Here is a 20,281-nt window from a genome sequence, read left to right as displayed (position 1 = left end):
CCCTTCTTCTCATCTGGGGCCACGGGGGACAAATCATAGCAGGTGCTCCCTGAGTACCCAGCCGACAGCACTAGGTGTGTCACGAGTGTGCAGAATGAAGAAAAAGTGACGAAGCCCCTTTTCCACGTGCACCTCCATTCCCTAAACGAGCTCCCAGCTTCTCAGCCCACAGGAGGCCTCGGGTCCGCCAGCCAGGCGCCGGTGCATGTGCCGCCGTGGGTGCTGCTCGGAGGCTCTGGGCCTCGGGGGGGGGGGACGGATGAAGCCAGGACGGCGGGCAGCTGAACCAGCTCCCTCTTCAGGTAACAGGTGGTCTGGACAAAGAGTCAGTGGGCACAGATCGGGGTCGCAAAAGATTGGGGTCCTAGGAGCGGGGCTTTGGGCCCTCATTCTCCCAGGTTTTCTCTTCTCAGTCCTCCCACGTACCCCAGCGTGGGCAGAGCTCGTTACCTGCCCCCACCAGCCCCAACCCTCTCCGCTGGGCCTGGTCCTGCGTGTGAATCTAAGCCGCCCAGGCCCCTGGGAGCCGCCCTGCGGCCCTGCCGTGGACGCTCGTGTTCGGGGCGTCCGAGCCTCTGGGCCCCCACCCGGAGCAGACAGGAGCCGCCGCAGAGCAGCAGGACGGCCCTTCCTCCCCAAGGCCACGTGCACCTGGGAAGCAGGCTCATCACCACTGCCCTCGGCTCAGGGCTGTGGCACCCCGAAGGCCTGACCCGGCTTCCCCGGAGCCAGATCCCACCCCTCCCCCCACGACTCTCTCATACCAGGCGACCGGGGCTGGAGTTAAAAAGACAACTGAGTGGAAACCAAATGGAGAAAAGACAGGAAAAAGGAGATGAGAAGAGGCATTTCTCCCGGGGGGCGGGGCGGGTCCCCCATATTGTGCATCCAGCTCTTCCCCCTCCCCCTTTCGAAGGCGAGCAGCCGTATCTGCTCAACGGCACTGAGCTCCCTCTGTCTCCCCTCAGGCCACCAGCCTCCTGTTCCCCCTCCCTCGGGACACTGACCTGTGTCTGGCCCTCGAGCGCACACCCCGCTGCTGAGTCCTCGGAGACATGAGGGACCCTGCCTTTCCCACCCTCCTTGAGCTTGACGCCATCTCTGTCCGCCCTGAGGTCCCCATGGCCCTCACAGGGCCCCACTCCACACCTTTCCATCCCAGAAGCATTGTGGCTTCCAGCACAACCCAAAGCCCCACAACTGGACCTCACCTGTCACCAGAGGGACCTCACCTGTCATCAGAGTCACCTCACGTGTCGTCAGGGGACCATACCTGTTGCCAGAGGGACCACAGCTGTCATCAGCAGCACCTCACCTGCCATCACGGGGACCCCACCTATCATAAAGGGGGACCTCACTTGTCATCAGAGGGGCCGCATCTGTCACCAGGGGATCCAACCTGTCGTCAAATGGACATCTCCTGTCATCAGGGGTACCACACCTGTTGTCAGAGGGAACTCACCTGTTGTTAGGGGGACCTCACCTGTCATAGAGGGACCTCACCTCTCATCAGGCGGATCCCACCTGTCATCAAAGGGACCTCACCTGTCGTCTGAGGGACCTCACCTGTCGTCAGGGGGACCCCACCTGTCGTCAGGGGAACCTAACCTGTTGTCAGGGGGACCACACCTGTCATCAGAGGGACCTCACTTGTCGTTAGGGGGACCTCACCTGTCAGGGGAATCTTACCTGTTGTCAGGTGACCCAACCTGTTGTCAGGTGGATCCCACATGTCGTCAAAGGGACCTCACCTGTCGTCATCAGGGGGATCACACTTGCTGTAAGGGGGACCTGTCCTATCATCAGGGGGACACCCGCTATCATCAGAAGGACCGCGCCTGTCATCGGGGGACCACATTTGTTGTCAAGGTACCTCACCTGTCATCAGGGGGACCTCACCTGTCATCACAGGTATGTCGTCCAGCTCCCTCCTGCCCCACTCCACCACACACCCACACCTCCACGTGTGCATTATCAGTGGGCGCTCATGTGAAACCAAGCCAGTCTCAAAAAGAATAAAAGGTCTGTTTTAATTGGCCAGTAAAATACATCACAAATCATTAGTATCTTATAAACAGAAACATTAAATTACAAATCCATATTAAAAACTGCAGTTTGGAGCAGCCTAACAGCTGCGTATACGGAGCTTTTTTTTTTTGCAACATTTTCCTCCACCATTTTTGTGACAACAGGCAATGTTACCATCTGCCATCTAGATCTCAAGTCTGAACAACAGACGGGCACGTGGCACCTGGTCCTAGGGGTCTGAAAGGGCCTTTCCAAAGCCAGGCTGCAGCCGAGGCTTTCAGGGGAGTCAGCAGAAGCTCGTCGGGACCCCCAACCCCAAAAGCACAGCAGCCCTGGCAGTCCCCAGGGCCTCAGAGACAGCGAGCACCGCCCCTGGCCCGGCGTCCGCTCCCAAGCCTCCCAATGCTGGCCCAGGTTTCTCCCTGCCTCCCTCCCTCTGTTTTCTCTCGGGGACCTTTGCTTGGCTGCCAGGAGACACCACCACTCCCTTTTCTGTCCTATGGAGGCACCTCCCTTGAATGGTAGAGGCCTGGATGTTCTGAGTTACTTTATATCAAAGAGCTAATTAAAAACGGTCCTTTAAAAACATTAAGAAAAACAGCTTGAAAATAATGCACATTTCTATTTTTACAACCTTCCCCAAACTCCCACCAGGCTGGCAAACGTGGATTCTACTTGTAGCCCCACTGACAGCAAACAACACAACTCTGCTCGACGTGGCAGCTGCATGGGCGCGTATCGGCAGCAGGCAGGGGGGCTCCCACCTCGGGAACGAAGGCTGGGACCCGTAGGAAACCTCTCTGCAGAAGGACCCCGCGTCCCCAGAGAGCGAGGGCATCCTCAAACTGGGAACTCCGTGCGGTTCCGACCCTCTGGCCAGGACCGATACAAACGTTGAAAGCTGGAACCAGGAGGCCTCGTGCTGGCAGCCGCCCGGACAGCTGGCTCATAGGAACAGAATAACGCTCACAACGTCCCCGCTGAGTCGAAGCAGAACGTTCGTGCCGGAAGGCTCCACGGTGCGGGCGCCACAGACCAGCAGAGACAGACGTGCACGCAGCACAGGGCCCACGCTCCACAGGCCGCGGTGTCGCTGGCACCCTGTTCCCGAAATGCCAGCTCAGGTTGCCTGCCACCGGCGTGATCAAGTGCACAGCCCCCCGGAAATGGCCCGGGAGCCTCAGAAGTTCACAGGCTCGACCCCTGTCGGCTCGCGAGCTGAGGAGCTGCCCCCTGGCCTGGTGTTCGCTCCTTCCTGAACACGGGCTCTCCCGGCGCAGCGCAGGGCGCCATCCTGGGACGGGCGTCCCGCGGGCTTCACATGGAATGGGCGGGGGTCTCAGACTGCTGCCTGATGTGGCTTTGGAAGCTCTTGTCTCCGATGGGGTGCTGCCTGCGGGGGTGTAGGGAGAGCGGCGTGAGCGTGGGCCGCCCTGTGGCCGGTGCGCCTCTGAACTGCCATCGCCTGTTGTGGTCTTTTTTAATTGTTATTGGGGTATAATTGCTTTACAGTGGTGTGTTAGTTGCTGCTTTATAACAAAGTGAATCAGCTATACGTATACATATATCCCCATATCCCCTCCCTCTTGCGTCTCCCTCCCACCCTCCCTATCCCACCCCTCTAGGTGGTCACAAAGCACCGAGCTGATCTCCCTTTGCTATGCGGCTGCTTCCCACTAGCCATCTATTTTACATTTGGTAGTGTATATATGTCCATGCCACTCTCTCACTTCGTCCCAGCTTACCCTTCCCCCTCCCCGTGTCCTCAAGTCCATTCTCTACGTCTGCGTCTTTATTCCTGCCCTGCCAACTAGGTTCATCAGTGTTGCTTTTTCAGATTCCATATATATGCATTAGCATAAGGTATTTTTCTCTTTCTGACTTACTTCACTCTGTAGGACAGACTCTAGGTCCATCCACCTCATTACAAATAACTCAATTTCATTTCTTTGTATGGCTGAGTAGTATTCCATTGTATATATGTGCCACATCTTCCTTATCCATTCATCTGTCGATGAACACTCAGGTTGCTTCCATGTCCTGGCTATTGTAAATAGAGCTGCAGTGAACATTGGGGTGCATGTGTCTTTTTGAATTATGGTTTTCTCAGGGTTTATGCCCAGTAGTGGGATTGCTGGGTCGTATGGTAGTTCTATTTTTAGTTTTCTAAGGAACCTCCATACTGTTCTCCATAGTGGCTGCACCAATTTACATTCCCACCCACAGTGCAAGCGGGTTCCCTCTTCTCCACACCCTCTGCAGCATTTATCGTTTGTAGATTTCTGATGGCGGCCATCCTGACCGCTGTGAGGTGGTGCCTCCCTGTGGCTGTGGTGTGCGTTCCTCTCACGATTCGTGATGCTGAGCATCCTTTCGTGTGTCTGCTGTTGTCATCACCTTTTCCTACCTTTGCTTGTGAGGCGTGTTCACCGTAATAAACACGAGAAGCGTGGACTAGCAAAGGAAGAAGTTAGCCCACAAGTGCCTGCGGAAGCACACACCGTGACCCCGGCCTCAACGTGTGGGGCGCGTGCGTTCATGTGTGGGGAGACCGTGACCTCCTGGAGCGAGCACCGTGCGCCGTGCCCCGTTAGCTGACAGACGCTGGCGCGGCCGTGAGTCACGGGCTCTGCCGTGTTTAAGAAAAGGCGTTTTTAGACGGTCGACGTGGGTTCTGACAGAGGGTGTTAAAGGGTCTAGAATGTGCTGTGAACGTCTGTGGAGCCGGCAGCAGACACGGTCGGCGTCCCCAGAGGTGCTGGGCACCCTCGCAGCCTGGCCGAGTCGGGGTCTCTCCCAGAGCCCCCCTTCCCTTCCCTTCCCAGACCCAAGCCACGTCTCCCCTGGAAGGAAGCAGCCAGCAAGGAGGGGGCTGGGCCCACGCAGGGCTCCTGCCTCAGGTGTCGGGTGGGCTCTGCCGCGGGTCCGTGGGCTCCGAGTGCTCATAGGCTCTCGTCACCCACACCCTTAGAGCAGGAGGAGGGCGCCGCCTGGGTGACTGCCCGGAGCCGGAGCTGCGGCCCCTGGCACAGAGCGCAGGTGGCCCGGCTGCGCCTGCCTCCCTGTGGCCGACCCCTCCTCCCAGGACGCGGGGGGCGCGGGGGTCCAGAGCCAGCCCGGAGAGGCAAAAGGCGCTTCCCAGGGGCAGGGACGCTGGCCCACAATGGAAGCCTAATTTCAGAAGCACATGGGTCGCGAGGCGGGGGCAGGAGGCGCCTCCGGCGACCTGGTCCAGAGGGCCCTGAGGGGGAAGCGAGACAGGGGGCCCGCCCCACCCCACAGGCAGGTGGCCCAAGGCGGCCCCTCCCTGGCTCCCCACGCCTCCAAGACCCCGGACTCACTGGCTCCCGTACTTGGTCTTCTTGAACTTGTCCCGTTTGTACTGGGCGTGCTCCTGCTCCAGGGCCGCGACGCCGGCGATGACCTGCTTCAGCGTCTTGTAGGTCTCCTGGGGGTCGTCGATGATGAACGTGGAGTACTCCTCCCGCTCTGGGCCGTCGTACACAGACCTGCTCCCACAGGCCTCTGCGGCGTCAGGGGCAGGGGGGCCGAGGTCAGCTTGCGGGGAGCCGCACAGGCTGCCCCCCAAGCGCACGGGGAAGGGCCGACCGCTCACGCAAACGCACACGAAACAGGAGCCGCTAAGAGTCGGGCCGACCCTGAACCCCGGAGAAGCCTGCGGCGCCGGAAGCTGGGCCGGGAACCGCAGCCCCGAGGGTCCAACGCTGAGCACCAGGGCCCAGCCCCTCTCCAGGGTGACCAGGCTCCCAGACGGCTGCTCCCGGAGCCTGGGCCAGGCTGGTTCAAGGGCCGGTGGGGTCACCCAGGGTCAGTCTGGGGAGATGCGCTCGAGAAGCCCCACCTTAGAAAGGGGTGGGGGGCTCCATCCCACGTTTACGAGGACGCGCCACGCAGGGACCTGCAGGGCGCAGGGTAGGCAAGAAGCCATCCTCTCGGCCATCACCTGTCGGCCGGTCTGTGCTAGCAGCTTCTTAGGGCCTCCATCGCCCCACCTGCTCAACAGGTACCTTTCTCATCCGACCACCTCACTCCTGCTGAAGACCACGCTGTGGCCTCCGGGCCCCCCACCTGCCTACAAACACCCGAGCTGTGTCCTGCACTCCAGGGCCACAGAGAGACCAGGTGCCTGGCCCAGGTGAGCTGGCATCAGGCCCCTTCACCATGGTCTGTGACGTGCTGCTGGTTCGCCATCACAGAAAGCTTTACTGCCTTTACTTCCAACTCAAGGGGAACCTCTTAATTCATACTGAAAAATCACAAGTCTGTGCAAAGGGAACCTGGGAAGATGCAAAATCTCAAAGGAAATGGGAACATGACGCGAGAAAGATAAGGGCTCCCCACGCGAGGGATAAAGGAGCGGAGACCTGGGCCGGGACCACCCAGGGCGAGGGTGAGCCACGCCGGTGACGGCCCTGGAGCCGGGCTGCCTGCAGGTCCTCCCCGGGTCCCCTCTGGCTGTAACTGCTTGGCCTTGAGCGAGTCCCTCAAGCTCCCGAGCCGCAGTGGACCCTTCTGGGAAACAGGGCAGCTCAGGAGTAGGATGGGAAGCACCGAAGGACCACGATCCCGTGCGGGGGGACGGGCGGTGGCGGGGTCGGGACGCAGGCAGGGACGCCCGGCCGCCTCAGCTCGGGGGCTGCGTGAACCGCCTCACACGGGCTGTCCCACGCAGCCCTTGGGCCAGCCTGGCGGGTGGGGCCCGTCGCTGCCGTTTCCCAGAGGAGGGGGTCGTGTGCCCAGTTGGTCTCGCAGCGGATGCCAAAGCAGCTCCGCACCGAGGCCTGTGCGTCGCGGGCAATCCCGTGCTAGGGCACCAAGGAGGGTGGCCAGGGCGGCGGGAGCTGGGACAGACCCGGGAGGAGGTCCCAGGACCAGGCTGGGGAGCAGGTTTTAATTCCGGGCCCAACGTCAGACGCAAGATGCGTGACGGGACCCAGAACAGACCCGGAGCGTCCACGGGGCCGGGTGGCAAGCGTGGCCCCTGCCGGTGACAGTGGGGGGCAGATATCAAAGTCGGGAGGACACCCAATGGCCGGGTGACACAGGACACAGAGGCCCTGACAGTGAGCCCAGTGTCCGTGCCCTGAGATGGGAAGGGCAAGACTGAAAGTGCGCCCTGGTCCCTGCTGAGGGCAGATGGGCCCTTAGCTGATGCGCTGCACCGAGGTGCTGGCTGGGCTGCAGGGGGGTGGGCGGGTGAAAAGGCTTCAGGCTGAATTCACGGTCACGTGTGCAGCGCGGCTCCGTGTCTGTGAAAGTCACCCCGAGACCTTCCCAGGCCCCCTGATCGTGCCTGCGGGAAGGTGTGGGTGCAGGCTGCCTCCAGGGCACAGACGGGGTGGCCGGCCGCCATCACCAAGACCTTGGCCGCGTGATCTCGGTCCAGCAGCCCAGGCCCCACGGCAGCCCTTCAGCACACGATCCCGCCCAGCCCTGCACTGGCCCTGCGCCACCTGAAGCGCCGGGCACCAAACTGCAGGGGGACACTGAGTGGGTGTCCCTGCCGTGAGGGAGGTGGGGGGACAGACTCACAGGCGACCGGAACACAGCCGCCTCCAAGCACGCAAAGGCTGCTGTGCCCGGAGGAGAGGCCTTGGTACGTCGTCAGCCCACGGGCCGAGCGCTCAGGGCAGTTTGGCCGACATAAACGAGGGTCTCAAGGAGATGAGAGCCCCTGACCGCAGAGTATCCGCCTCAAGAAAGCACTGAGGTTCCAGGCAGAGGCCTGAAGACTGTGGAGAGTGACTCAGTGCTTTGGTGCCTCCGTGAAGTGAGCGGTAAGGTCTCCAATCCTGCTGACCTTCTGTGAACCCTTGTTGTCAAGATCACTGCTATCCTGGGCGGGAGGCTGGGTGTTCAAGACCCCTTTCCATTTGATAGTCCGTCCATCTACCCATGCACCCACCCATCCATCCATCCATCCATCCACCCATCCATCCACGCATCCAGCAGACAGGTACCGAGTCCCTCCTGTGTGTTAGGCACTGGGATGAATGACACCTGCCTCTCCTCTCAAGGTCAGGTGTGTCGCGGGTCTGAACAGATCTGAGAGGGTATCGTCGTAATGACAGAGATCAGCACAGGCTGTCCGCGGGGGGGCAGGAGAAGCTCGGGAGGGGCCCCCACAGGACACACGGCGTTAGCCAGACGAGGGGCGCGTCAGGGGCAAAGGCACAGGGGTCTGCCGCGTGGTGCTGGGGCGGAGAGGGAGGTGGGGGGTCTGGAGAACATGGGCGGGCAGCTGCGTGCTCACCAAGGCGTGGCTAAAGTACCCTCCAGGCTGTGGCCCACAACTGACCAGGAGACGAAAAGGAAAAGAGTCCAACAGGCTTGTTTCCAGGCACCTTCGGAGGGGGCTGCAGGGCCCACCACAGAATCTCTAACAGCAGCTCTGAGAAGCGCCAGCCCCAGTGCAGGGTCAAACAGCTTACCGCCCCCAGCTCGTCTTGCGTCTGCCTCTCCTGCTACAGCCCAAGCGCCCCCCTGGTCTCCTGACTTGCCCCACCTACACTGCTTCATTCTGCAGGTCATGGAGAGCAACGAAAGGCAGGAAAACGAAGTTGCATAGATACGCCTGGAGCTGCTGGGCAGGCACAAACACACGCACACTCACACACGGGTCCACACACACACATGTGCACACGTCCCTCTGGAAAACACAGACGAATGAAATTCCTTGTTTGGAGGCATGGGAGGTTATTAAGACACAGGATCTTCTCAAGAATTTGGCAGTTCAGAGGTTGCAAGCTAAATTCCACCTTAAAATTATCCGTAGAACCTGTTATCAAAGTAACTGCCCCCCAAATAGCCACTTAACCTGCAGAAACATTTTCCCCATCAGCGCTATAAACGACGACACCGCGCAGCCCTTGGCGGCCCCCAGGGTTCACCCCCGTCCGCCCCGCCTCACCTTGCATCTTCTCGAGTTTGCTCATGTACGAGCTGAACAGAGAGTAGATGCGCTCAGTCTCTCGGTCCCCGTCGATGTCCAGCTGGATGTTTGCTGGGAGGCCGCTGCCCAGACACCGCGAGAGCGGGCGGAGAGGAGGAGGGGTCAATTGTGGCGTTGGTTATTTAAAGGTCACTAAAGACGGGGGGCCCAACCCCGCGCTTCTCCCCGACCGGGGCTGGGGCGCCAGTCACAGCCTACCTGGTGCAGGGGGAGCAGCCGGCGGCCGTGTCCGAGGAGGCCCTGCAGCACAGCCAGTGGCCGTTCAGGTAGGCGGACGGGTGGTAGACGGCCAGGCGCTTCTGGTTGCACTGGCTCACCTTGGTGAGGATGTCGATCCAGGCCTTGGCCTCCACGCAGTTGTTGGCCTGGATGTACAGAGCCCGCTCGGGCTGGATGACCTGGAACATCTGAGGGGAAGAGCGGGCTCAGGGCCTCCCGCCTGAACTGCAGGGGCCACTCTTGTCCACGCCAACCAGCCTGGGGCCACACAGGAGCCCGCGTGGCTCAGCTGCGTCAGCCCTGGTCAGCTGGGCCAGGGTGCTGCCTTTCGGGGGCCTTGGGGTCGCCCTGGAAAAGCAAAGGCGCTGCACCACTTGCCTGCCCCAGGACACCTGAAGCGGGACGTGGCCGTTACACAGATGCGTTGGCTTCTCTGGGCCTCCTTCTTCTTTGAGCGGGATGGGCTTTGTACAGACGCCATAGCACACCCTGCCCACTCTCCCGTCCGCATCCCCAGACTTGCCTCGGGGCCTCTGCATGTGCTGTTGTCCATCGGAAATGTACTCCCCCCACTCAAGGCTGACCACTCCAGGGACCCCTCCTCCTCCTTCCAGGCAGATGTTACTTCCCCCATGAGGCTTCTCGGAGCCTCCACTGCCTTTCCTGTTTACTATTCATTCAACAAACATTCCTGAGTACCAGGCACTGCCCTAGGTCCTGGGACACAGTGGCCCAGACATAGTTTCTGCTCTCGTGAGCTCCCAGCCAGCAAGAAAGACAAGAGTGAACACAAAGCACAGGGGCTGTGTGAGGGAGGAGGCCTAACGGAGGGTCAGCAGAGAGCCCTCGCGATAAACGATCCTCCAGCTGCGATCAGACAGCGACCCAGAGTTAATTAAGCTGAGTGGGGAAAGCAGGGAGGTAAAGCAGGCAGCAGGGGACAGTAGGTGCAAAGGCCCTGGGGGCAGCGAGGGTCAGGTGCTCCCAGCAGACGCAGGCCCGGCTGCACACAGAAGGGCAGGGAGGTCGGCAGCCCTGAGCCCTGGGAGGCTGTCAGGCTGGACTTGTCAGAGGGCGTGTGGGAGGCCAGGAGTCGGGACGTCAAAGTCCACGGTGGCCTTTTGCAAAGCGGGGTGGTGTGCCCGGGAGGAGGAACAGGATTCGCAGGATTCTGGGCGGGGTCTGGGTCCAAGTTCCTGAGTGAATAGCCAAGGCCCCCCCAGCCCCACCCTACCCACACATGCACCGTCGCACAGGCCTCAGACTGCGTGATCTGTACGTGGCTGCGCCCCCTGAAGGAGGGAAGGCCCTGGCGGAAGCACTCCGCTCTGAGCGCCCTCACGGGCTGGCCCCTCCGCCAGGGCCCGGCAAGCACAGGCCTTCGAAGACGTCTCACAAACGGAGGAGGACGTCGGCCTGGTAGTTAGTGCGTGGAGGCCGCCTCTGGGGAAGGCAGCGGGAAAACACAGGCCGATGAGCAAAGGATTCTGAAATTAGGGACTCACTGTAACCCTGACGGAATGAAGCAGCTCACGGCTGCTTCCAGGGTATTTTCCACGCTGTGCCCCTCTGTGGTCGTCGGGAACGCCACCGGCTGAGAGTGCAGCGTCCCCAGCCCCATCCTGGGGAGGGGTGGGAGATGCCGTGCAGACACACGCGGCAGGATGCGGCCCACCAAGGGGGCAGGACAAGGGTGCTAACCTCCCTCGGGTCCAGAAACCCGCCGCACCTGCCACGGGGCCACCTGCCGGCCCAAAACATGGCCTCGAATTGTCCTGGGGCGGGACCAGGAGCCAAGGTCGGGAGCCGGCGCAGGGCGAGCGCAGCTGCCGTCTCCGACCATCCGTCCAGCGAGCATCCTAACCCTTTGGGGCCGTGGGGCCGGCCTCAGACCAGACGGAGGCCGGACAGACAGACCCAGTGCGGCCGTGGGCACCTACCGAAACCAGACCGCCCCAGGGAGCCAGGAGCGCGAGGCAGACGGACGCGAGGACGGGGAAGGAGGCTGGCGGCCGGTCGGCTCCCGGGGGCACGCCCGACTCTTCCGGGTCTGTGAGCCGGGAGCGCGTGACCCGCAGAGGCACTGGGGCTCCCGGGGCCTGGAGGGGGCTCGAGGGCGGCAGGTTGCGGGCGGCGACGCGAAGCACAGGAGGGAGGCCGGGTGTGGGGCTGCGCGGAGCGCGCGTCCAGGCTCTGGGGTCGCACGGTCTGGGCCAGGTTCCGCCCCGCGCACGGGTGTGAGCTCCGGGTCGGCATCGTGACCCCTCCTCAGGACGGTCACGGGGAGGAGATGGCCCTCAGTGACCTCGGGAGAGCGCGGACGCCCCGGGCCGGGACCCCGCTAAGGCCCCCAGCCGCGGCTCTGAGGAGCGAGGGCGGTAATTTGTCTGAATGTTGAAGCGAAGAGCCTTAAACGGAGTCGATCTCCCGAGAATCCCTCCCTCCGCCTTAAAGCAAGGTGTCCCTTTGTGCAAAGGATTCCGGATTATTACCCTTGGTTAGGCTTCTGCAGGGTTCTGCTCGACTGGACCGTCCCCCGAACAATAAAACGTTCCAAGTCAACGCGTCACAAGGGGAATGAATCGTGTGGAGCTTCATCTACCGTGTGCCTCGCCCTGCAACCACCCTGGGGACGGCCGTCGTCTGCAGCGGAGGGCTTGAGGGGCTGACCGCCCAGCCACGAGGTTCCCACCTGCTCTGCCTATGTGTGGAAGGGGCGTCCCTGCCACCATGATCCTCAGGGAGACCCCGGCCAGCGGGGCCATCCCTCCAACCGCTCCAGCCTCAGGACAGGAGGGAGAGCCACGGAGAAGAGGTGCCCAGTCTGGGTCGCTGGGGAGCTGCCCGCGCTCCTGAGGGAGGCTTCACCCGCGGACCCTGGGTGTGGAGCCCGTGCCACCAGCCACCCTCGGCCCCGGTCACAGGCTGGGGTCTCTTTGAAGCTGGAAGACCAGGGAATACTTTGTAGGATTTGAAGTTTTAACTCTTAGTTATTATTTACAGCCCCACCTTCCTTCAAAAAAGACTGCATGTGACTTATACAAAATATATCTAATGAAACTGAAAAATATAAAAAATATTTAGAAAATTAGGAACAGGGAAAGAGAAATGGGAACAGACTTGGGAGAAACAGGACCTAAGTGTGCAGATTTTCTAATGAAAACAGACAGCCCAGAAAAGCCCTCAGATCGGGCTCCGGGCTGGCGGCCTGGGGAGGTGGGACGCAAGGCCATCGCCCCCCAGTGACCGCGCGAGGCTGCAGGGGACTTCCCCACGAGACCACCCCCTGGAGGGCAGAGGCGTCCTGGCACCCGGTGGGAACCTCGTGCTCCCCCTCGAAGGGGACAGGAGGGGACACGGTGGTGATGGCGGGGGGTGGGCAGGAGTGTTCTCTCCTCCCCAGCGTTCGGAGGTGCTCGGCGACGAGAACCCAGGCACCGTCCCCCCAGCCCCCTCCACCATGGTGCCCACAGTGTCGGGAAGTGAAGGCAAAGTGGGGGTTCCCCAAGCTGTCTGCAAGCACCCGGATGGTCAGCAGAGGCGGACCTGATGGGAGGGTCCCCCAGAGCCTCCACCCAAAGTCTGACTTTGAAATGACCAAGCTGATCGGTAGCTGCTCGCTCCTGCCGGTCAGGCCACGCGTGGGCTCCTGCAGACGCGGACACCTCCGTGGGGCCCAACTGCGTGGACTGCGTGTGCCCGGAGGGGGGAGCTACAGGGGCAGCAAAAACCGTGCCGTTCCCACGGCCAGATCTGGGCCGCGTGAGCACGCACGTGGTGTCACCAATGAGGGGTTCCGCCCTGAATGAAACGGGGCCTTGCGGGGCCTCACAGCCCAACAAACACCAGGGGGAGAGAAAGGCTCTCGGCAGGAGGAAGCAACAAGATGCAGCGAAGGGACAAGAGAGGCAAAAAACGTGTGGCCGAGAAAGATGGGGCAGAGCTAACGCATCCAGTGGGGTCACATGTCCCCGACCGACCCCCGGCCGACCCTGGGCCACATGTCCCTGACTCACCCTGGGCCACATGTCCCCGACAGACCCCAGGCCACAGGTCCCCGGCCGACCCCGGGCCACATGTCCCTGACTCACCCTGGGCCACATGTCCCCAACAGACCCCAGGCCACAGGTCCCCAGCCGACCCTGGGCCACATGTCCCTGACAGACCCCAGGCCACATGTCCCCGACAGACCCCAGGCCACATGTCCTTGACTCACCCTGGGCCACATGTCCCTGACAGACGCTGGGCCACAGGCCCCCGGCAGACCCCGGGCCATGAGTCCCCAACAGACCCCAGGCCAAGGGTCCCTGATACAAGTCACCAGCACTTGTGCCACATCCGAGGGAGTCCCTATAAAACGCATCACCTGAAGCTGCCACACTGACCCCCTGACACACCCAAACCAAGGGCTGTCTCCAAACACTGGCCTTTCTGCTTCAAACATGTCGAGGCCACAAAACACAGAGAAAGGCTGAGGAATGTCCCGGATTAAGGAGACAGCAGAGAACCAAGTACCAGGTGTTGGCCTGGGACAAACAACGGCTTAGAGAATGTCACTGGACAGCTGGATGGTGGGTCAGTAGTAACGCTGCGTGCGGGTTGGGTGTCCTGATTCTGGCAGCTGCACAGAGTTATATAAAGGATGTCCTTGTTTTCAAGAAATACAGTGAAGATACACACAGTTCAGAAAACATACGCACATTTACACGGAGAGAGACGGGAGGAGGCCGGGGACTCGACTCAGCAAACAGGACAAGTGCCAACGACCAACCGCTCGCGGTGAGGGGCTGCAGCCCTTGCTCTATTTTTGGAGCTTGTAGATGCAAGACTCAATCTCAATCAAAAGTCTTAGAGAAACCCCGCGGGTCCTGGCTGACCCGGCAGGCAGGGTCGGGCTCTCTGCCCCGTGGCAGCACCTTGTGGCTGCCAGCCCACAGGGGTCTGGGAGCAGGTGCAGGACGTGGGGCGGCAGCGGGGTCCAGGGGGGATGGGGTGGTACTCACGTTCTTCATCTTGAAGGACTCCTCTTCCAGCGGCTCCACGGCCAGGATGTTCTCGATGGGGATGCCGTAGAGAGGCGGGTCCCCTGTGGCAGAGTGTGCCTGTGAGCCGCCAGGAGGGGCCGGCCTCCCCTCGAAGGCAGGTGACGCCGGCCTCACGCGCTCGCCCCCAACAGGACCCGGGTCCCCGAGAAGCCAACCCCACGTTTCCATGGGGACCTCCTGTGATCTAGATCAGAGCCACCCACACGGGACAAGAGAGTCCACCCCGAGACCCTGATCCCCACACCCACCCCGGAGGTCCGACCCTGCTCCCCACGATGCCCAGGCCACCCTCTCGGTGCCCCCCTCCCGTGTAAGGACCCGCCCACCCCAGAAAGGCGACTGGTACCTCCACCGGGGCCGAGGCAAGGCTCTGGTCCCTCGTTATAAAATATGTGAAAACAAATAAAAAGCGAACTATTCTTGTTACCTTTGCTTTTCTGGTAGGTAAACTCATGGTTTGTCAGGCGAAACCATCTTTTCTTAAAATTCTTCATCCCAAAGCGTTTTCGCCCTTGTGCCCTCTTAATCATGAACCTGTCATGAACAGGACAGGCTGGTGGGTGAGCGGCCCAGGGCTGGCGGCATGTCCCCCCTGCCCGCCAGCTCCAGCAGCCCAAAGTCACAAAATCAAAGCCTGCAAAATCACAACAGGTCGCCACTTCCGTACCTGTGATACTCGATGCAGACTGGGGGATTTCAGTATCTTACAATTTTATTTCCAAGTGACAGGACTTAAAAATCAAAAGGCAAAGGTCTCTACTTTTGAAAAGTTTAGCTCCTGTGCTGGTGTCAACTTCAAGTTACGAGTTGGTGATGACCGTGGGGCTATCTGAGCTCCAACAAAGGGTACCCCCTCACCTCCCACCCTGAAAACATGGACAAGAGATGCTCCCAGAGAAAGTGCCGGCGGCAGGCTCCCAGCCCCGCAGGTGTGCTCTGGAGGCAAAGACAGGAGGTGAGAGGTAGCTGCTCTCTGCTGCGTCCTGTATTCTGAGCCCCTGACGGGGGACACTTCTGAGCGAGGGGCTGATGGGCGGCAGGGGGGCCTTGCACTCGGGTGAGGGAGCCACCCGGCCAGAAGCCTCTGACTATTCGGGGGCCGTTCAGTCTCCCCGCCCTTCAAACTCTGCTCCCAGACGGGCATTCCTCCACTCGCAGCCTCGGCAGAGAACAGGCACAGGAGTGAAAACACGCCATGGCGCAGCCCTGGGGCAGCTCAGGGCGACGGACCAAGGCCGCAGACGGGCCTGGACGCCCTCCGGCCCTACGGGCAGGGATGCCCGCTTGGCGCTGAGCCAGCCTGGGAGCCCCACCCTGCCTCTCTCCCGCCAGCCCTACCCTTCCTTAAGCAGGATGGGCTGCTGCACACTCTTGGGGTCTCTTCTCCCGGAGGATGAGATCAAATCTAAGAACTGAAGTGGGAAAGAAACCGGATGGTTAAAAGGGGAACCTTCGTAGGAACAGTGCCTGGGTGCCCTGCATCTCCTTCTGGAACCAGAGGAGAGAGGAGACTCTGAGAAGCAAGTTGTCGGGCGGGGGTCCCTCTGAGAGGACCATGGGGTCTTGTCTCTGCTGAGACTGAGACGCTTCCGGCCCTACCTGAACCCCCGGCCCCTCCCGGGAAGGGCTGGCCGCACCCACAGCTGTTACTGCTCCTGAGAGGCTGCCAGGCCTCAGGTAACACCTGGAGGTCCACCTGCTCCTCTCGTGGAGCTGGAAGCCATCCCGGCTCCCCTCCCTGGCCCCCGCCCCGGGTTTTGCCCGCACGGGGCCTCCCCGCTCAGTTCAACCACCCACGGCCGTCTGGATCCCTCCCACCGAGTCAGCCGCCTCTGCTGCCGTGAGTCTCCGTTCATCGATGCCGGTACTTACGTTTTTCACTGCATCCGCGTACTTCTGCTCGTTGAAAAACTCATAGAATGCAGCCATGTAGGATTCCTTAAAACTGGCCTAAAATGAAACAGGTCACTTAATGAAGGCCTAAGGTCTCCTGGCCTGAACCTGAAAGATCTAGAGTGCAGTCACGGGCGCTGAACAGCGAAACACGCAGGTGTGGGTGCTGTCCGGGGCACTGAGTACCCCGGCCCCAGCCGCAGGGGCTTGCCAAACGCCGCAGGGCGGATTCCACTCAAGCCGTGTTCAAAAAGCGAGCCACACGGGGTCCTTGGTTGGATCTTTGTCATGCACGACTCAACACCTTTCGCGGGTGCGTGGCTCCCAGACGCGGTTGCTGGGATGGGAGGCGTCCTCACCTCCAGGAGCTGGGGCAACGGCAAGAGGGACCCGGGGGGACCTGTGTCCGCATGAGGGCACTTTGCTACCCTGGGTGTGAAAACGAGCGGGTCTGTGCAGACCTCAGCCCAGCAGGTGCCTGTTTATCTGGGCTTCCAGCCGACAAACGCTGGGGCTGACGGATGGAGGAGAACGTTGGCCCACGGCTTTGTGTCCCTCGGATTCAGAGAAAGCCGAGCGTTTGCCCTGCAGGGGGCTGCTTGTCTGCAGTGCTGAGAGCCTGGGTCACTCCACCCCACAAAGAAGAGAATGGGGAGGGCTGGGGTGATGCTGTAGGTCATGGCTCAACCCTTTCCAGACAGAGCCTGACAGGCCCGTCCCTGAGGAACAGGCCACATCACCGCCTGTGTGCGGGGTACCTGGAGCCCACACCACTGCTGCTGTCACGGGTGGACCCTCGGGGCTCTGGCACATCGTCAGTCTCCAGGAAGCCCCCGTGAAGGGGAGATGCATATTTGTCACCAAAAGGGGTAAAATGAGCTCAGACCCAGGGAAGGAGGGGGCTATCGCTGGCTCCGTGTAGACGAGCCCTCGGTCACCAGGCAGCACCCCGACTTCCTTAAGGTGCTCAGGCCGAGGACGCCCAGCTGTGTGGCAGAGCTAGGCAGTCCCTACAGCCAAGGAGACACGGTTTGCGGATCCATACATGGCAGCGGGAGTGTTAGCTGCCCATGGGGAATGCACAGGGGACGGTCACTGACCACAGGGGATATCACCGCCCACAGGGGACATCTCCACCCACAGGGGATGGTCACTGCCCACAGGGGATGGTCACCGCCCACAGGGGACGGTCACCACCCACGGGGGACATCTCCACCAAGTGCTGTTGGCCTTTCCCCCCGAAGTGTGGTTTCACAGCCTCTCGCGGGGAGACTGGGCAGCGACTACTCCTTCCTCCTCCTTCGCGTTGAAAAGAGAATTCAAGTCAGTGACTCACAGACTTGGACTTGGACAGGCTGCCGAGGGTCTGAATGGTCTTCGAGACAAGCGTCAGCGTCCTCGACGTCTGCGGGTCCTGCCAGAGACGGGAAGGGGACGGTCTCACAGTTGAGTCGTGAATGAGCCCAGAACCGCCGCCGACAAAACGCACGACACCCCTAAAAGCTGCCCAGAGTGAGCGTCGTCCGTGAGTGAGCAGACGAACTCGCGAACGCGGGATTCCGAGGTCCCTGTGGACCCTCCAGCCCGTGCGGTCTGGGAGCTGCTGAAACGCAGGCTCTCAGGCCGCCCCTGACCTCAGACCCCACGTTTCCAGCAAAGGAGCGGATCCCCCTGGCGACCCTGGGGCTGAGTCTCCCGGGGCCCCAGCCTGGGGGCCTCTCACCCTCCACACGGTTCGCAGGCTTAATTTAAAACCAGCAAAACCAGGAATGGGCCCATCACCCTGGGCTTTCCGCCCAGCACTGTGGCCCCCTGGCACTCTCTCTGCAAGGGCTCGGGCCTCGGGCCTTGCTCACGGTGGGAGCTCACAAACCATCTGCTGACCGCGTGGCCTGAGTGATGACTGAATACCCGTGCTCCCTCTTCCTGTGTGTGGGCGTGGGTAACGTCACGGCAAAAGCCCATAGCGGAAGCCCTGGTCACACCATCCAGCGGTTTTAACAACACAACTTTGATTAAAAAGTCTTGAAACCTTCCTGAGACAAAGACTTAAGGGCATGTGGCACGTTCACAACCCAGTCACCACCTGGGGCTACCTCTGCACCTCCCCGGCTCGGCTCGCGGGAACGGCCCGGGCCACCTGCTGGTCCAGGGGGCCGGAGGGTCAGGAGGTCTGGCTGACTAGTTTACAGGACAGATGCTCACTTACCGTGTGGTGGGGCGTGAGCTGGAAGAGGTTGGGGGACAGGATGGCTGGAGCGAAGAACCTCAGGAAGATGAAGCTGCTCACGGCCGTGTACCTCACGTCCAGGTCATCTGTGGCCAGGACACAGAGACAGCCGACTCACCCGGGCTTCTGGAGCCGCAGGGAATAACCGGGGGCCAGGAAGGAACTGGGAACCACTGGGACAAAGCTCGGCTGTGGCCTCCGGGTGGGGCTGGGGCCCAACTCACACAGGGGCGAGTGCAGACAGGTGCTGGGGGCCCTGCCCGCCGTGCAGCCCCCATGCTGGTGCCTGACCCCGCCCACTGGCTACGGGGTCAGAACCCTTGTTACAGGGCCCTGAACGTCCGTCCTCCGCCTGGAGGCCTCCGTCCAGTGAGGGGTGTGGGCGTCCCCACGGCGTGAGCGCCACGAGCACTCACCTTGGAAGCGCTTGGCGGCCGCTTCTCGCAGGGAGAAGAAGATGTCACACATGACGGTGGGGCAGCTCACCCCCGACTTGGTGATGACGCTGAAGACGCGGTCCACGTACTGCCGCAGGTTCTCCTGCAAAGGAGGGGCTCAGTGCCGTCTGCTCCCGACTCCCCTGGGCGGCCGTACCCCACGGCCGCCAGGAGGGGCGAGGGCGGGGCTGGGGCCCCAGAGCAGCAAAGACAGACTTCCCGTCGCGGGTCAGGAGCAGCGCGTTGCAACCACAGTGACCCATGCAACCAACCAGGGACGCGGGCGGAGGGAGCACGCTGTGTCCCCCACATCGACCGACAGCCTAGAGGCAGCGCCCGCAGCGACGTGACCTCCCGAATGCCAGGACCGGTCTCTGCTCTTTAGAGGCAAAGACTTGGTGTGATTCGCGTGAAGAAACCACACGGAAAGAGGAAAACAGGGACTTGGCTGTGTTAAAAATTGGGGCAGAGCTCCGGGAGCAGCCAGAGGTGGCCCAGGTTGGGGACCTGTGTTTGCTGAGCTGAGGGCGACGCCCCCAACCCATGGGAGGGTCCCGGTTATGGGTGGCGGGAGGCGCAGGCCGGGCGCAGAGCAGGGGAGGTGGTGGCTGGCGCCGGGGGGCGCTCCCCCGACGCCGCTGCAGCTCAGGCGCCCGCCACCGCCCACCATCCCGGGGGTCGCGGCGTCCAAGGCGCCGGAGGGCGAGCCGGGCCTCACCGTGTTGCCCTCCAGGCTCTCACCGTCCTTCAGCCTCACGGGGTCGATCTCACAGGACTTGTGACTCTGGCAGATCTGCGGAGAGCGTTGAGGACACGCAGTGCGTGAGCCGAGCCGGAGCCCAGGTGGGCGGGGCCCCGGCGGGCGAGGCGGGCCTGGTCCAGGAGGGGCAGCGTGAGGCCCGGCCTAGGAGGGGCGGTCCTTCTCGAGACTGCAGCGCGGCGGCTGACACGGGGTGAGGCTTCACCAGTTTATTAACGTTTTACCTCAAAGTGCTCTCAGGGTTTGGCTCACAGATCAAACCAGAATCTATTCTCAATTCCCTCAAAGGTCCGCAAGGACCGCAAAGGACCTGTTTTTTGGTGAAACTGTTCTGGGGGAAACAGCCCCTCCCAGGAAGGGGTCAGTAAGAGATGGAGGGTCACTCCTCCCAGGGTGTCTGAGCCGGGGCAGGGGTTTGGGGTGGGGGGGGAACAGCAGCAGGGCTGTCTCTCTGCCCTGGCGGATTCGGGGAAGGAGGCGTCCTCGAAGAGCCAGCTTTTCTCTAGTGTGTCATTCTGTCTTAGCGGAATGATGGACTTGCTTAAGTATTTTTCTAATTTGAGAAAACAAGGAAGATTCTGGGATGCTCAGAAGGTCCCCTTGGGAAGCCGGGGAGAAGCTGACGTGGACAGCTTGAGGACACGCAGTGCGTGTCCCCTGTGACGCCCACAGCTCTGGGCTTAGGCGGGGCGCGGG

General features: G+C 61.5%; 1 protein-coding gene across 5 annotated transcripts in view; it reads right to left on the bottom strand.

Moving 5' to 3' along the window:
- Nucleotides 1–2,006: 2,006 nt before the first annotated feature.
- RASA3 (RAS p21 protein activator 3) overlaps nt 2,007–20,281 on the bottom strand; it is an 89,041-nt gene continuing 70,766 nt past the window's right edge. For 2 of the 5 annotated variants that reach the window (XM_082435222.1, XM_082435224.1), the window contains exons 13-24: nt 19,544–19,618; nt 18,805–18,928; nt 18,368–18,474; nt 17,495–17,572; nt 16,138–16,215; nt 15,604–15,677; nt 14,693–14,799; nt 14,224–14,306; nt 9,200–9,408; nt 8,960–9,063; nt 5,370–5,553; nt 2,007–3,421 (exon numbers count right to left, since the gene is read on the bottom strand). In XM_082435222.1, coding sequence (XP_082291348.1) covers nt 3,346–3,421; nt 5,370–5,553; nt 8,960–9,063; nt 9,200–9,408; nt 14,224–14,306; nt 14,693–14,799; nt 15,604–15,677; nt 16,138–16,215; nt 17,495–17,572; nt 18,368–18,474; nt 18,805–18,928; nt 19,544–19,618 — 1,299 coding nt within the window. In that variant the 3' untranslated portion in view covers nt 2,007–3,345. The remainder of the gene's footprint in view (nt 3,422–5,369; nt 5,554–8,959; nt 9,064–9,199; nt 9,409–14,223; nt 14,307–14,692; nt 14,800–15,603; nt 15,678–16,137; nt 16,216–17,494; nt 17,573–18,367; nt 18,475–18,804; nt 18,929–19,543; nt 19,619–20,281) is intronic. The other 3 variants (XM_082435223.1, XR_014256250.1, XR_014256251.1) reach the window with 3 other exon arrangements.

This window comes from Balaenoptera physalus (genome assembly GCF_965194825.1).
Source record: "Balaenoptera physalus genome assembly, chromosome: 18".
In the NCBI taxonomy this organism is placed as follows: domain Eukaryota; kingdom Metazoa; phylum Chordata; class Mammalia; order Artiodactyla; family Balaenopteridae; genus Balaenoptera; species Balaenoptera physalus.
Note: the sequence above shows the minus strand (reverse complement) of the source record. Positions and strands in the feature narration are given on the sequence as shown.